We start from the raw sequence: 17,304 nt of genomic DNA, 5'->3' as shown, positions 1-17,304 counted from the left end.
ATGCTCCATGTGCCTGTGGGGTGACCCATCAGTGAGCTAGGCTGACACCACAGCACTCACTCTAGCCCAGGCAAAAGAGTGAGACTCTGTCTCAAAAAAAAAAAAAAAAAAAAAACCAATTATTAATACATGATAAACCCAAAATTTGGGATAGTAATTAACTGGCAGAGAAGTACAGGGAATAGGGAAGGGGATAAATAAAGATCCATGCAGGTAAGTGGGAATATTCTAGCTAAGTCCTGAGTAGGGAGGTGAGTTCAGAGTTGTTATTATTTCTGTCCTCTGCAGGTAATATTTGTTAAATGCACACATCAGTCTTGTGTGTCCCATCACTATGACGATGGTGTAGACTCACACTTTTCTACATGCAATACCCACCCCATGATAGTTCTCTTCTGTGAATTTTCCTGTTCAATAAAGTGCATGCCCTTTCTAAATACCAATATTTAAGCCTCAAAATACACATCAAACTCAAATAGATCTTCCCACATTAGGGTTTAACAAAATTATAAGCAAATCCCAATTTCTTAGCTACACAAAATAATACCAAAGGTAATCTGGAAAAAAACCAGAGTATTTCACAGTAAAAAAACCCACAAAGGGCCGGGCGCGGTGGCTCACGCCTGTAATCCTAGCTCTCTGGGAGGCCGAGGAGGGCGGATTGTTTGAGCTCAGGAGTTTGAGACCAGCCTGAGCAAGAGCGAGACCCCGTCTCTACTAAAAATAGAAAGAAATTAGCCAGACAACTAAAAATATATAGAAAAAACTAGCCGGGCATGGTGGCACATGCCTGTAGTCCCAGCTACTCGGGAGGCTGAGGCAGGAGGATCGCTTGAGCCCAGGAGTTTGAGGTTGCTGTGAGCTAAGATGACGCCACGGCACTCTAGCCCGGGCAACACAGTGAGAATCTGCCTCAAAAAAAAAAAAAAGAAAAAAAAAAAACCCACAAAGTTGAAGAAAAAGTACCAGGTAAGAATAGCTTTCACATTTACAAAATAGAGTGATAAATTACAACGTGATGTCACTAGACATTCATCAAAATGACTAAAATCAAAAAGACAGACAATACCAAATGTTAATGAGGATATGGAGAGACCTGAAGTCTCCTACAGCGTTAGTGGGAATATAAAATGATTCAAAAGCATTTTGGGGAACTGTTTGATAGTTTCTTATAAAAGAAAACATAAAACCCATCCTTTAATCCAGCAATTCTACTTATCCATGAGAAATGAAAGCAAATGTCAACAAAAAGACTTGCACAAGTACAGCCATCACAGCTTTATTCGTACTAGCTTCACATCAGAAACAACCAGGAAGCCATCAATAGGAGAATGGAGAAATTATGGTATATTCATTCAATGAAAATACTAGACAATAAAATAGAGCAAACATGACATATGCAATGCGGATGAACCTCAAAAACATCATGTTGAGTGAAAGGAGCCTCGCATAAAAGAGTACACACTGCACGATTCCGTTTATGTGACATTCCACAGCAGCAAAAAGAATCCACGGTGAAATACACCAAAATGGCAGTAATGTCTGGGGGCAGGGGACTGCCTGGGAAGGGGCAAGAGAAAACTTGGGGAGACAGACAAGTCCTATACCTCGACGGAGTCTGGGTCGCACAGGTACACACCCGTCAGAACTCAAACAATAGTGCACATTAGAGCAATGGATGATATGAAAATTTTACCTAAAAAAGTTAACACTTACTGAACTGTGGTTAATGTCATACTGAAGTGTTATTTAGAGGGTGAATTGTAGTGATGTTTGCAATTGACTTTGAAAAGCATTTTAGAAAATCAGATGGACTCTTGGATGGACAGACAGAAGGATAAATAGGTGAGCAAGTAAATGCAGTAAAATGTTACTGGTGGAATCTAGGTGGTGGGTACGCAGGTGCTGACTGCGCAATTCTTGCAGCTTTTCTCTATGTTTGACATTTGTCATAATAAAGCATTAGAAAAAAAACACTGATAAGGGAAGACTTGACTTACTACAAAAACGTACTTTCCAACTACAAACATCCCATCCATGTGGTTCAGGTGCGACACTAGACAAAACTAGCACAAGACAAAGAAGTCACAGATGTGCAAGAAGCTAATAGATAGATGAAGAAAATTCAACCCCACTAGGAAGCAAAGACACACCCATTCGACAATGAGATACTGTTTTCAACTCTCAGCATGGTTTAAAATGCTACTAAGTCCTGGTTCGGGTATATGGTGAGACAAATGGCTGGTTTTGAGTCCATTTACTACAGCTGTGTAAACAAGCAAATTCTGTCTCCACAGCTCAGCTCCCACACCTGCAAAATGAGGTGAGTGGGGACCTCAAATGAGCTGGGGCTCAGGGTGACAGAGATCAAGGGACTGCTAGAGATGGATCAGACACGCAGGTGAAAGGCACAGGTTCCTGGTACACGGTAGCTAGCATCATTTGGGGTTATTTTTGTGCAACAGAATTACAGGTATTTTTAATTTTCTTCTAAATGCTCTTTTTTTCTACTGAATTTTCTACAACGAGCATGAATTGTCTTGGTAATCAGGAAGAAGTCTCGAAAATTATTTTAACAGCCAAACGACAATGGTTTTGGATTATGTTCTCTAACCTCTACCTCTAGCAGTGGTCGGCTGGCTTCGTGGCTTCCCAACTGTACAACTGTGTGTTTCTAGGCGTCAGTTTCCTTGTCTGTACCATGAGGGTTGGGTAAATCACCTCTAGGACCCCATCTGACAGTGACAGTCTAGGACTCTATGGCTACATGATTTTCCTTCACATAGGTAGCTTCTCAACTCAGTGTGAGAACTCGCACATCGACACTTTCCTGAGTCAAGCTTGGAAAAATGTCGGGGAAAAACCATGAGTATAAGGCCACATTTCTCATGACAATAAGAGCCAAGTCAAACCAAGGGCCATTTAAGAAAGCTCCAAACCCTACACGATCCCCTGCCCTGGAGTGCAGCTGCTGCTGCTGCAGCCAGCTGGGCAGCCAGCCCCAGCTCCCCTGCAGGACACCACTGCCCAGCGCTGGCACTGTGTGTCACCTCCCCTTCCTTCTGTGGAAACCCACCTAGCCCATTCAGAATGCCAGCATGTTTCAGAGGCCCCTGAGAAGTTAACACCTCCCAAGGAACCTCTGCTATCTGTGAGGAGCCTGGTGACAGTGATCAGAGAGAAAACCTGGTACTTCCAATTAAGAGCAGCAACCACTGCAATGGTTGCAAACAACCATTCCGACTGTTAGCAACAATCTGCAACCACTGGGTTCCCAGCTCCATATAATACAAGCAGCAGCTCCTGCCAGCTGCGGGCTGGCAAGGAGAAGGCGGCAAGGGCAGAGGGGTCGAGATGGGAAGGGTAGGGACGAAGTGGGCAGAGCGAAGGTGAAAGCTCGCACTAGAGGAAGTGCACAGAATGTCCCAGGACAGTGAGATGCTTCCTGGCCACTTGTGTTGCTTAGGCAAAGGAGGCGAAGATGAGCAGAAGAAGGGCCAGACTGCACCAGAAAGAGCCAGCTAGAGGTCAGGGTGAGGTTGGAGCAGGCACAGAAATGGCCACAAGAAAAGACAACTAACTCTACGGCTGAGGAGACCTGGCAGTCAAGGGGTCCTTCTGTGGTGCTGTCCTCGAGCACAGATCAGAGCAGCAGGAGCGAGAGCTCCCATGTCAAGACTCTGCCCACGCTTGGACCAGAACCTTTGCAACTGGAGTGGCCCTTGGGAGAGCTAAGGAGTGGATTCAGCACGGTCAAGTGAGCTACTTCCAACTAGATGGCTCCAGAGCATGGGGGCAGGACCATCAACACAGGTGTGTGACCTGTGCAGTCACACTGGGCCTGAACTCAGAAGGGACCCAGGCTTGGTTTAATTCTCAGCTACTGCTGTCTTGAAACTCTTAATAATTTCTGCAAGGGGCTCCATATTTTCATCTTGTACTGGGCCCCACAAGTTATGCAGTAGGTCCTTTTAGGGAATGACAGGTCCAGGACCACTTCTCCAAACCCCAAACACTAAGGACACAGTGGATCAGTGCCAGGGTCCCAAGAAGTCCTTTCTGTCTGGCTTGGGTTCCGGCCATGCATGACATAAACCAACTGCACGTATACTACTTCCCTTTGGGTTTCCACACAAGGGCAGGAGAAAACGCAGCTAAAGCCATGAAGGGACAACCACAAGGAACTGAACTAGTGGGGACGACTCATGCTTCTTGGTTAGTCATATGCAAATTAAAACACTAACGAGGCACAATTTTATGCTGGTCAAAGAATCATCTCTCAGAATGACAGAAGTCTAATGCAAGGAGGCGCAGAGAAGTTGTCCATGCCTGCCCAAGCATCATGAACCAGAATGCTGGTTGGGCCATGTGGGGCCAGAGGGAAGCATTCACGCTCTGACTCAGTGATCGCACTCTTGGAAATCTGTCCCGGAGAGAAACCACAAAAGGAAAATTTTACATGCCAAAGATGCTCAGGCAGCAGTTTGGCTATGGTGACAATCCTGGAAGAACCTAAATGTCTAACAGAAGGAAAAGGCGTTCTACAGCCATTCAACGGATAAACATTAAGCCTGCAGTAACGTGGGAAAGAGCTTATGATGTACAGCCATGTGAAAATGCTATTTTTTTTTGGATCTCAAAGATATAAAAAGGATGTTCATATAAAGGCAAAATACTAACCAAAAATAGGGACCTAAAAACAGTGGCAGGAGGGATAATGGAGTTATGGAAACACTGTGATCTTGAACATCTGGAATTGTTGCCTAAAGGGTAAATAACGCTTAATACCGAATGTTCAGGGCACAGAGGACTGGCTCTGGTTCGTTTCAGAAAGCTTGGCCAAAAACAAAGCATGTGTGTTGGGAGACAGAAGAGGAGTGGGCTTGGGGAACGGAGGTCACCAGGCAGATGAGCAGCTGCTAAATGGTTAAGGAATGGAGTCATGCCCCAGAGACCCCTTCCTGTACAGACTGTGCTGCTTCTGATTAAAAATATTCCAGGTAGAGGGATGTACCTGGTGGGCCTGACCAGCTATCAGTTCTCTAACCAGCCCCCGCTTCTGGCCACAAGGATGCTGGGCACCCCAGGCCAGGACACAGCAGGCAGCCCCAGGGTGCTGTCCAGGTGGGGTTCTACTCCCCAAGTCTGTGGCCTCCTTCCGCCCCGACACACCATTCAGTGTGAGCAGCTACTATTTCTGAAGACGTGCGTCAGGAATCGTTATTCAACACACACGTCAGAGGGAGGCAGGACATAAAAAGAAATTTATCTTTGGCAGCGTGAGGCCTGTAACTTCATCTTTATTCATGTTGCTCATCTAGTTGATCAGCTGCTGCTGCTGGTCTGAGCTGACAGGCACGGGAAAACCAGGTGTGAGGAGAATGAATCATGTCAGCAGGGGGCGGGGCCGTGCCCCGAGGGACACTCCCTGATGAGGTCAGAGGAAGATGTCAGTTCAGCGAACCTCAGTTCCAGTCATGAGCTTGAGCTCAACCGCTTGCAGCCAGACTCGGCCCCTTCTCCCCATTTCACTGGCCATGCTGAAGCCTCCTCACTCACCCGTGGCCCCTCCAAGCTCTACTCTCACTTTGGCCTGTGCTGGGGCCCCAGTGGGGACACCCATCTTTGCCTGGCACTTAGGCAGCCCTTTCTCTCTTTGCCCAGAGGCAACAGAGGTCATTGTGTTATCCTCTGGACCAGCCAAACATTATTCCTGAAAAATGTTTATATTAACAGGGCTGTTGCATATGGTTGAGCAGGTTGTACACTGCACAACCCTCAGGGGTGCCAATCACAACAGACATCGTAGATTTGTTTTTATTAATATTGTAACACACATCTAGCAAACGGAAGAAAAGAGTATTGTTCTGACAAATCAGTATGTTACAACAGTTTTGAAATAAGTGGAGGTAAAGGGTCTTGAGGAAGGGGTACTCTTTTCTAATCTGTACGAGGTACCAAGTGGGCCCATCGCAGCTCTGTACACCAACCCGCGAACGTCAAGGGAATCGGCTGCCCAGAGAGTGTGCTACATTCCCCAGGCTCCTTGAGGCCACTGATAGCAACAGAAGCTTGGCTGCCTGGCTGGGACAGCCTGGGACCTGTCACAGTCTAGTCACCCCCATGCTGCCAGTGTCTTCCTCACTGGACACGCTGCAGCCCGGGGGCAGCCACGAATGCACAGGGACAGCACTTGGCCCATGAGATGCTTCTCTTCTCTGCTGCACTTGCCACTGTGACCCTCCCTCCTCTCCAAGCCCTCGCAATACAGCGAAGCAGCCCCTCGCTACTGGGGGGGGGGGGGCTCCGGGTTGGCACAGACGTGAAGGGGGCTTCCACAGAGCCAATCCAAAGCACTGTGGGAAGCCTGCTCTGCCCACCTCTCCCCTTCCTTCTTCCCTCCTCCTGCCCTGAACTCTCTGCTCTCCCTACCTGTTGGCCTGCCCCTGACACACGGTGACACTCACATGCACACAGGTGTACTGCCCTCCTCGGCACCCCCAGCATGCTGCTCCCCCTGCCTGGGACACCCTGCCATGCAGCCCACCCAACCCACCTTTAGCTGCCCGCCCACGTAGGGCCTTCCGTGCCGGACCCCTGCACACTGGCAGCGCTTTTCCTTAGAGCTCACCGACTCCCGCGAACCTCAGCCCTTGTGAATGTTCCAAACCTTCTCTGTGTGGCAAGACCAGCATCTCCTGGGCTCTGAGTTCAGCCAGCTAGGGCCACGCCTGGTCCTCTGCTCCTTCCCAGGGCGGGTACCGGTGTGGAGGATGGGAAGGACGCTGGCCTGGGGACGAGGTAAGCTGGGCTCTGGTTCCCCCCACCCCAGCCCCTCTGCGCTGCACTCCTGTTACGCAGCTGAGGACACGGTGTGCCCCACACCGCTGCTGGCACAGAGTGAATGACTGAGAGACACTGTTGGGCAGATTTTGTGCTAAATAGAAAAGACAAATTCTTCTGTCTTCTCCTCGATCATTTACTGCTGCTCACTCCACCCCAAAGCATCGAAACACTTGAGACTTCCTCTGGCATTTAGCTTCTTTCCAGAAACAAGGAATCCTCCCAAATCACCACTCCCTACATTCCCCAGGCTCCGAGGTTCTGCCCCAGAAAGTGACCCCAAGATCCACCTACTGTGGCCTCCACTCAGGCCAGGCCTCTTGAGAGTCTGGCAGAGTCGGGGTCCACAGCCTCCCCGCAGGCCTGACTCTGCCCTTGGCCATGCATTCATCCGACACATGGTTAGGAGCTGTGTGTGTGGGCTCTGGGCCCCTCGCTGCCTGTGTGATCTTAGAGAAGGCCTCTCTCTCCTCCTTGAGCCCCAGTTTCCCATCTGTACAACGATCCAGCCCATAATCGTCTTATTTGCTACCACTGATTAAGCACCACTATGCGGGCCAAGCGCTTCACATGTCCCCCGCTTATTTCAAGCTGCACAGCAGCCTCGCTCCCCAGATGCGGGAGCTGGGGTGACCTCTCCCACATCATCCCTGGGTCTCATCTGGCTCCAAAGGCTGGACTTGTACCGTGTATCCAGTCCCGTGGTTGCCTTGGTAGGCTGGCTGCTTCATGGCCTCTGTGCAAATTACGGCAGTAAAACATTACTCCCCAAACACGTCTGTTCGTAAAATAACATGCATGCATATAACAGCCACACTTATCCTGGGAGGGACCCAAAAAGTAATGACATTAATGAGCAGCTACCATGTGCCGGGGAGGTGCAAGACATTTTCACACGTATGACTGCCATCGGGTAATTTGCCAAGTAGAATTCTCACCACTCCATGCCAAAGGTAAGCACACAGAGGCTCTGCCATGTTACGTATGTATGACAGAATGTCTTGCTTCCAATGGTCACACCAAGTAATGGTGACCACTGGGTGTGGGGAGGACATAAACTCCTCCCTTTCCCCTGTCACTAGGCCCTGACGCCTGGCTCAAGCCTAATTGAGCACCTGCCCATCCCCATCCTCTGCCTGCCTACCTCTCATTCATCCTCCAATATCCAGCTGGGTGCCGCCTCTTCTGGGAAGCTCTCCATGATCCCCTAGGTTTATCTAAGAGCCACACCTTCCACCTGAGCTCCCCACGTTGTTCTAGGGGCGCTGCTCTTCACAGTGGGACCAGAAGGGAGAGGGCAGGGGCAGGAAAGATCCCAGCTGTCGCTTCCAATCCTGAGTCAGGAAAGTTCCAGTGAACTAGGAGAAAGCCCCAAAGGAAGAACACGAGGCTGGAGAGAAAACACCACCCACCCAAGGGTGCTCCTGGTCCCTCAGATGGCCTCAGGTGGCCCTTTCCTGCATTCACTTTGAAGGGGGTGGGTTGGTTACGAACATCAATTATGCGAAAGCGCTGAGTGCTGGTGGGGAGAGGTGCATTACAGACGCAGGTGAAACCTAGCCTTCACCTTTGGGAGTTTATAACCTTGAGCAGGGCAAGACTTGCATTTAAAAACCCAGGTCTGCTTCGGAGGAGCCCAGGAGGGGTCTTGCGTCAGGCGGGGAAGCTGCAGGAGGAACCAGACTGGGCACTGGGCCTGCAAAGATGAATTAGATTAGGAGGGAAGGGCAGGGACACTGGGCCCAGTGGGCAAAGCGGAGTGAGGCCAGGCCCGCGGAGGTGGCAGATGTTAATCCCTAGGCACTGGGAGGCTACACTGCAGATGCAGGGATGGTGATTAGAGCAGAGAGCCAGTCCCTTGCCATCAGGCTTTAGTCCTCCCTGCCAAGGCCCCCAGCAGAAGCCAAATTCAGGGAACACAAGAGCAGGCGCTTTGGCGAGCCATCCCCCAAAAGACCCCACTTGTGATTTTTTGAAGGACCCTACGTCCCATGTCAATTCTCAGCTGAGGTTCCACGAGGCTCCTTCTCTGAGAATGTACCTGTCCTAGCCCTCAAAGACGCAGAACACCTCAGCAAAACAACAGGCCTTCAGAATACTCAAGTACACGGCGCTCACATCATAGCCACACACACGGGCTGGCACATGCTTGCCACTGAGTTTGCTGGGGGCCTGTGCAAAGACACCTACCCTGCCTGACCTGGTCCGGTTGCCCTTGATGGCCCACGTTGGATGCCATTGCCCTGATCCCCTTCTGTTTCTGTGACACATCGCCCAGTCACTTGCTAAGTTCAGTTCAGCTCTCTCCGCTGGACAAATCAGAGCTAGGCTTAGAAGACAGAGGTTGGCTCATGGGCAAGCAGGGGTACTTTGAGGCCACAAATGAGAAAGTGACAACCTTGGCAGTACCATGGGCAGGGCCTGCCCACGGCCACCTGGCCCTAACCTCTGGTGAGCCCACCATCCCAGGGTGGGGTTCTTATTCTCGACTCTTTGAGCAATTTACATTCCAACCAGAAAGATACATGAACCCAACATAAATCTGCTCACACATGACAGCAAAGGTGTGAGCTGCCAAGGGCTAAAGTTGGCACTCGCAAGAGACCCCAAATGGAGATTCCCCCTTTGTTGCTCACCAGGCCCTGTCTGAAGCACAGAGACAGAGACACATATAAACAGATCCACTGACGGTTGGTAGGTACAGGTATGTAGTATCTCATTTCAACCTCCCAGCCACCTTGCCAGGTAAGCGGGTTTAATGCCATCTTGCAGATGAGGACACTGAGCCTCAAAATGGCTAAGCAGCTGGCTGAAGTTCAGGCAAGCAGTGTGGCTGTCGTTTGAATGTGCCATCGCCTGTCAATTCCGCCGCCCCGGCCCAGGGTTCTTTTCGCATGCTCAAGTCTGGGAGCAGGGTGGAGGCCTGGAACCTCTTTCAACCCACTCTTCTCCTCGTTTACAAGGGTGAGCACAGCTGAGGCTCATGGGCCAGCGACTTGCCCAGGGTCACACAGCCCAGCTTCGGAGTCAGGATAAGCACCCAGGTCTCCTGACAGCCTGGCTACACCATGGGACCACTAGAGTAGCAGCCCATGTGATGACCTTCCGCAAGCCCAGACGCTGTTCTGCCACTGAAATGATCACGGCCCAGACCTCAGCCCCTGGTCCCCTGGGCAGACAGCAAGCCCAGCTCCCCTTTAACTTGTACAAAGATGGGCTCAGGTACATGGTACAACTTCACTGAAACCCTTTCCTAAGGGGAAACTTGTCTGCAGTGACCCCCTCATTAGAATACCCTTCAATGTGTCTAAAAGAGGAGACCAGACTTACCCTGTCTGCATGCTGGGGACAGGAGCCCCATACCCATACAGTGTGAGTGGGGGGCCAGAAGGCTCCACCTCCCAAGCTGACAGCTAACCAGACCCCCTGCAGCACCCAGCTATATGTTTTTTGGCCAACATCTAAAAACTGGGAGATTTCCAGCTTCTCTTGAAAGCACTGTTCTGGCCTTCCTAAGTCGACCTTCACACAGGGGACCCGAGGGACATACTCTCCTGTTTGCTCCTAGGGCCTCCGGCATGGAGGCTGAGTCCTGGCTGCTTTTGACGGCTGCACTGGCCTCCTCCCACCTGTGCAGCAAGCTCTGCTCAGGGCCCTGTTGTAAGCGCCATGCCCACCAACACACCCCCGAGCCTCTTCCTCCCCAGCCCCACTGTGCAGAGCAGGACGCTGGCAGGAGCGTAAGATGAAGGCTGGCCCGGAGGAGGCCTGGCCATCAAAGAGGTCACGCTGCTCTGGTCACACCTGAGCTTCCAGACAAAGGTGAGCATTCCTCCCACAACCAAGGAGAATCAGGCCGGATGCTTCCCTGTTAGCAGCAAATCTTCCAGACACTGGCAACCAAGAAACTCACCGGGCAGGCCAACAGAAGAAAAACAATTTAACATCTGATATGTATTTCCCTTTTTCTTAACTAACTCCAACATTCCTCCTCAGAATAAATCCATCCAAATCGATAACAGAAACATCATTTAAACTTTGCACGAAGAACATAACTGCTTTAGAAATGACACTATATCCAAAATAAAAACCGGAAATTAAGACCAATTCTCTAAAACCAGAAAACACACGTTGGACAAAATTCACTTGCAAGTTTCTTTAAAGGATCCTTAAGATGGAGCTGTAGTATCAGCTTCTAATGAAATAAATTTCAAATGCTTACCCTAAGACTTGTGGGGTCTTTTCAGAAGAGTTCACATGGCTAAATGTGAGTCTTGGGCCGAGGCTTGGAGCCTGCAACTTTGGAGGACTCTGGAATGGAACCCTGCTTTAGAAAGCCATTCGTGTAACCAGTCAGCAGGCAAAGTTAATTACAAATCGTACGGTTAATTTCCAAAAGCAGCTGTTTCTAGTAAATTGTTAAGTGAAATTAACTGCCTCTGTGTCTTTCAGGTCCACAGGGTTAAAGAATCCTAATTTCCCCCAGAATTTCAGGTTATAGTAGAAACACTCATCAAGGTAGACACAGCAAGTTTCACTCATGCAAAATCGCCAATAAAGAAGGTCTCAAGCATCAGGAATTGCAGGCGAGAGCTTAGCGAGTTTGCAAGGCTTCAATTTAAGACAGCTGAAGTCCCCCCCCCCCGCCAGAACCCCCCGACCCAGTGCTAGAAAGGGCGCTTTGGGCTTGCAAGCCTGCACACCCCACGGGGGTCAGTCGGCATCACCATGGGGGGAGGGGGAGCTTGCTCAAAGGCAGGCGGCCACTGGGCAGGGTTGTGCACTGAGCAAAGCTGGCACCACTGGTAGCCCCAGGACGAGGTCCTTGTGGGCAAAGCAGCAATTCTGCAGGGGCTCCGGGGGCATGCCGGGGCAGGGAGGGATGGGGGCCAGGCCAACTCTGGGGAAGGCGGGGTAGATTGGTGGATTAAACACCGATCGCCAACTTCCCTTCTTTCCAGAAGGCTCTAGATTATATTTCGTTTCCTTTTTGCAGAGGTTAATCGGATGGACATGTCTTTAACTGCAGCCCCCTCTCCAAAATGCCCCGCGCGTGAAGCAAGTCCGGAGTGCACACACACAACAGCACTTTGCGTGCGGGGACAGGGGTTCCCCGAGGCTCCCCGCGCTCCCCGTGCCGCGAAGGAGTGACATCAGAGGTTCTCGTGGACTGATCATGCAGCAAAGCCCGGCGCCGGGAGTGCATGCGCGGGGAACCGGGCTTCCCTCCGGGCGGAAGCCGAGAGGCACTAACCCTTTTTAAATTTATTCAGGCAGCCGGAGCTGCAGAAGGAGCGCACGGAGGCCGTCTCCCAGCAGCCGCGTCCCTTCATCCCCGCGGCGGGGCGGCCTCCGAGCGGCGGGGCGCTACATGGCGCCGGGTCCCGGGGGTTCGCACGGTCGTGTGCACAGCTCGGCCGGCCGGCCGCCCGGCGGAGGCGACGGGCGCTCGCGGGTCCGGTGCCGCGTTACCACAATGCACCACTGCCGCCCGCCGCCCGCTGCACGAGCCGGTTAACCCCGTCGGCGCCGCGGGAGCGGAGCGAGCGGCGGCTCGGCCTCCCCCTCCTCCCCCGGGAGCACAGCCTGGGCCCGCGAGCCACCTGCTCACCCGTGCGACCCCGCTGGTGCCTGGGATCTGGGGCAGGGGGTGGCCTTCCCATTTTAACGTCACATTTTAATGCGAAAATCCGAACGGAGGTGCCGCCCCCTGCAACAGCGGGTTTGGCGTTGCTTTATTTCAAAGGGAACCAACGATGCCCTTGAAAGCACAGGGGCACGTGGGAAATGGGGATCGCTCGGGGCCTGATGGTGAGTCCAGGGAATCCGGGTCACCTCTGAGACCTGGTCACCTTCTGACCCCGCTGCGGCAGTTGGTGCACCTGTCTCTAGCCACCTGCAGCCACCTGGCCAACGTCTGGGAGGAAGGCAACAGGCAGGGCCCCAGGGAGCCGGGCTCCCTTAGGCTGCTGCCACAGGGCAGGAGGCACCTGCAAACAAACGCCACTCTGCCCAAGCCTCTGAACACAGTTCTCCATGGGATGTCTGATGGGCATCACAAACCCAACTGTCCAAATCTGAGCCCCCATAGTCCCCTGGGGATTGCTCCAACCCTCCCCACCATCATCCTCCCAGTTGCTGGGGCCAGAAACCCTGGAGACGTCCTTGACTCCTGTCTCTTAGATCCACATCCCGTTGGTCACCACATCCTGACAGCTGTACCCGTAGAATACAGCCAAGGTCCTGTGGCCCTTCACCACCCTCACGCTGCCCCCAGGCCTACCACACCGTCATCTTGCCTGTGGGCTCTGACAAAGCCCCCTCACAGGTCCTCCTGCTCCCACTCTGGCCCCATGGAGTCTACGCTCAATGCGACAGCTGAGAGCTCCTGTTTAATGTATGCCAGACTCTGGCACTCTTCCCTCCTGCGTTCCCTGCTTTGCTCAGTAATATGGCACACACACCCACTCAATTGAAATTCACATATACATATCTGGGTGTGTGTGGATTCCAGTGCTGGAGGCAACCGAGAAACAGGTCCCTGGGGCACTGACAGCAGCTCCAGAAACTAGTGTGAGGCCTCTAGGGACAACACGGCAGTACAGTAAGAACCACCAGCACATCCGTATCCTGCAGCGCAGGAAGAGGAACTGGATTCATCACAAGTGAACAGTGGGAAAGAAGAAAGAAGCTCTGTATCCAATGCCATTGGTTGCAAAAAAACGAGGCAACCTAAGAGTCTAACGGCAGGTGGATTTCATCAACTTTATTTCACGAACTTCATGGACTATCAGAGAGCCATTTAGACTTATACAGGTGATGAATCCACAGAAATAAGACACCATGCTTTAAAAAAAATGCTGGAAGGAAAAAGGCAAATCATGCAATATATTTACAACCGTATGAAAACCATGCATACACAGATGTGTTAAAACAACAGGATCACAGGTGAATTTCCTCAAGTCTGGGCTTCTGGAGTGTCTTTTTTTTTTTTTTTTTTTCAGGTGAATTTCCTCAAGTCTGGGCTTCTGGAGTGTCTTTTTTTTTTTTTTAATAGTCAAGTGCAGTAGTGAGGAGGGGGAAAGTAGTAGAACAAGGAGTTCAATCTGTAACTGACTGTGAACAATCAAGTGAGATAACTCTACCTTCGGACCAGCCCTTCCGGAGTGTCTTGAGCTTCTTCCTCTCCCAGGACCTAGTGCGCCCAACTATAGTTCCTGTTTACTTATCTATCTCCTGCAGCAGACTGTGAATTCCTTCAGGGAAGAGACTGTCGCCTTTTCTCACTATTCTCAGCCTCTAACGTGGCCTAGCACATAGTAGGCATGCAGGAATGAATAGATGAATGACTTGATTGATGAAAGCAACTTAAGCACATCATCAAGAGCCCCATCCTCCTGCCTCCCTTCCATCGCTGCCCCTCCAGTCAGCATTTCTAGTGCACCCCCCCTCACAGTCCCCTGTCCCCTCTGCACCCCTGCCCCACCCTTCACTGAACTGCTCAGAGGCGAGCACGGGCCTGGGAGTCCCATGGGACCCAGATCCAATGGTGGCTTCCTGACTTGAGTTGGCCAAAGCCCTCAACCGCTGTGGGACTCAGGGATCATTGGCTTCCCCTCTGGGCCTCGGCTCATCACTGATGAGCCCACAGGGGACACGCAGTGACCTTCTCCATATTTGTCTGGAGAATCAAGTTCTCCAAGGGGTTGTCAAACGTACACGGTCCTTGTGGGGATGTCTCGAGAATGAAGCCCTTTAAAGCAGCAGTGTTCTAAAAATAGCCACGCTTAGATGCTGACTGCCATCCTCATTAATAAATGATTCTGCACCGAAGCCAAAGAATTAATTCGAGAGCAAGTTATGATAATGCGTTGCCAGGCAATTAAAATAAACTTCTGAAGGGAAAAACATTCAATTTATCATTGATTATTTTAGAGCAGAAAAATGGAACAAGGGGAGAGCACACCATTCAGATCAGTTTGATGAAAGGAAAAAAAGTAGGGGTGGTGCCTGTCCACACGTGCCCTTTGCTTTGAGGGGCAGTGGAAGCGCAGTGAGATAGACTTCGTCCTGGAGCCAGCGAGGGGCCGTGCTTGGCATTCCTGCACATGCCTTTGGAAAGGGCAGTCTGCCTGTGGGCCAGGTCGCCTGGAGGACCCGGGTGGACATTTGGGGTCAGTCCCACCAGGCAGCTCTGAGGAGACTGGCTTCTTCTCAGTCCCTATTTGATTGCTTATGTCAGTTATTAACCAAAAGGCCTTCTGCTCGCTGAACTCTAAATATTGCACCAACAAATCCGTCAAGACAATCAAAGAGCTGGAATTCCCAAGGGATCACTGTTCATTTGTTTAGTCTTCAATTCTGTTTCTTTCTTTATTTTTTTTTAAAGAAAGTGACAACAAAAAGAACTGAAAATACAAATCTATTGCAGAATGTTCCTTGTTTTTTGTCGGTTGTTAAAGCAACACAAATTAAAGCAGCCTTGATGTATCCTTATATTAAAATCGTGAAAAGTGCATTAAATTATTAACACCTAATGTCAACAGTGAAACTGGCATGCTCACTTGTTGCTGGTGGCCTGGAACATCGGGCCGCTCATTCCATAAAGTGACATTATAGCTCGTCAAGGAGCTGTGATGCTGCCACTGCTCTTAGCTCAGGAATCCGGGTCCTTTCCCTCAGGAAATAATTTAAGAGAAGCAGAAAGATTTCTGTACAAACATATTCATCACATCCGTATCTGCAATAGCACGACAGGAACTCAAATGCTCAACAGCGGAAGGATGATTCCGAACATTAGAGCACATCAACTCAGTGGACTATTATGCAGCCATTAAAATAATCATCATAAAGACAGGGAAACTGTCAGCTATACTTTGGGGCAGAAAAGGCAAGAGCATGAAGTGCTATGTTTCAATATGATTCCAAAGATGAGAAATATGGGGGTATGTACGGGGGTCGTGAACGTGAAGGGAGGGCAGTGTGCAAAAATAAAGAAAAGCTTTGTAAGGGTGTGAGATTACTGGGGAATCTCCTATATTCCAAATACTCTTTATCTTGCTGTGCAATCTTTCCCACAGCAACCGCAAAAATGTAACAAGAAACCTTCAATTAACTGAATTATTATTTGAAACCCTTTCCCATGGGGACAAAGGAGGTGCAGAAGGGTCTGCAGGGCGTAGGTGCTCTGCTCAGGAAGCGTGAGTTAGGAGGCCATGGGATGGTAGGGACCAGTGAGGGTAGGTCGGTGACCAGTGAGCAGGAAGTTCCGGCAGTGGAGCCCAGAGAGTTTTACTGTCAGTCAGGCTTGGGGAGGCCTGGGCTTTGGAGTCACATGCCTGAGTCTGAGCCCAGATCTGTAACTTGCTCTCTGGGTGGCGTGAAGTAAGCGCAGGAGCCTCTCTGAGCCTCACTTCTCTGATTCTCATCCAGACGCGGTGCTATCTCCTTTTATGGGTTGGAATTGTGTCCCCCCAAAATTCACATATTGACGTCCAATCCCCCAGTACCTCAGAATGTTACTGTTTATGGAGACAGGGCTTTTAACAAGGTAATTACGATAAAATGAAATCACATAGCTGGGCCCTAATCAATATGGCTGGTGTCCTCACAAGAAGAGGAGAGTGGGACACAGCCAGACAACATATAGAAGCAGGGGCCACGTGAGGACATAAAAGGAAGTGGCTGTCTGCAAGCCAAGGAGGCCTCAGAAGAAACCAAATCTCCCGACACCTTGATCTTGGACTTCCAGCCGCCAGAATAAATTTATAAAGAAATTTATTGTTATAGAGAAATAAATTTATCTATAATAGAATACATTTCTGTTGTTGAAGCCACCCAGGCTGTGGCATTTTGTTATGGATGTCTGAGCTGGTGAATACGCTTCCTCAGGTAGAACTGTGAGGCTGGCATCACCAGCCCAGGCAGGTACTCAAAACACATCTGGGCAAAGTGAGCCAGGTAAGGGACAGGGCACCAGGTGTCCTGAAAACCACTGCTCCACACAAGACCTGTGCTAGAAGAGTCAACCTCCATGTCCATCAAGGAATTAGTTGAACTGTGAAGTTCAGAATGACTACAAAAGCCCCATCCAAGACAGCTTCTCCTGTGATCCTTGTGGCAGCTGGAGGGAGGCTGGGCCGGACAGACAGCATGGCTATAAATAACTGGTGAAAGTGAAGTTCACTAAAGTTAAGGGGTTTTGTTCAAAGTCAAAGAGCAAGCAAAGACCACAGAAGGGTCAATAATGCAACATTTTAAGCCTCCAAGCTCCGTTTTCCCCCGACTACTAAAAAGTAAGCCTCTGACTGACAGATCTGACAACATAAACATTTAGAAATTCCACAGCACCACAGCTACTATAAACAGTTAAAGATAAGCAACAAGGAGAAAATACTTGCAAAATATATAACCGACGAAGGAGAAATAACTATAACTAGAATGAGCTTCTATACATCAGCA

The 17,304-nt window shown here is 50.3% G+C and overlaps 1 protein-coding gene across 1 annotated transcript in view; it reads right to left on the bottom strand.

Annotated features, from left to right (window-relative positions):
- The window catches only part of OSBP2 (oxysterol binding protein 2), an 88,803-nt gene extending 76,627 nt beyond the window's left edge, over positions 1-12,176 (bottom strand). The window contains exon 1 of the mRNA XM_012657967.1: positions 12,098-12,176. Within this exon, the coding sequence (XP_012513421.1) occupies positions 12,098-12,176 (79 nt within the window). The remainder of the gene's footprint in view (positions 1-12,097) is intronic.
- Between the last annotated feature and the right edge of the window lie 5,128 nt (positions 12,177-17,304).

This window comes from Propithecus coquereli, unplaced genomic scaffold, assembly GCF_000956105.1.
Source record: "Propithecus coquereli isolate 6110/MARCELLA unplaced genomic scaffold, Pcoq_1.0 Scaffold567, whole genome shotgun sequence".
Lineage (NCBI taxonomy): Eukaryota > Metazoa > Chordata > Mammalia > Primates > Indriidae > Propithecus > Propithecus coquereli.
The sequence above is the reverse complement of the archived record's forward strand: the minus strand, read 5'-3'. Positions and strand labels throughout refer to the sequence as shown.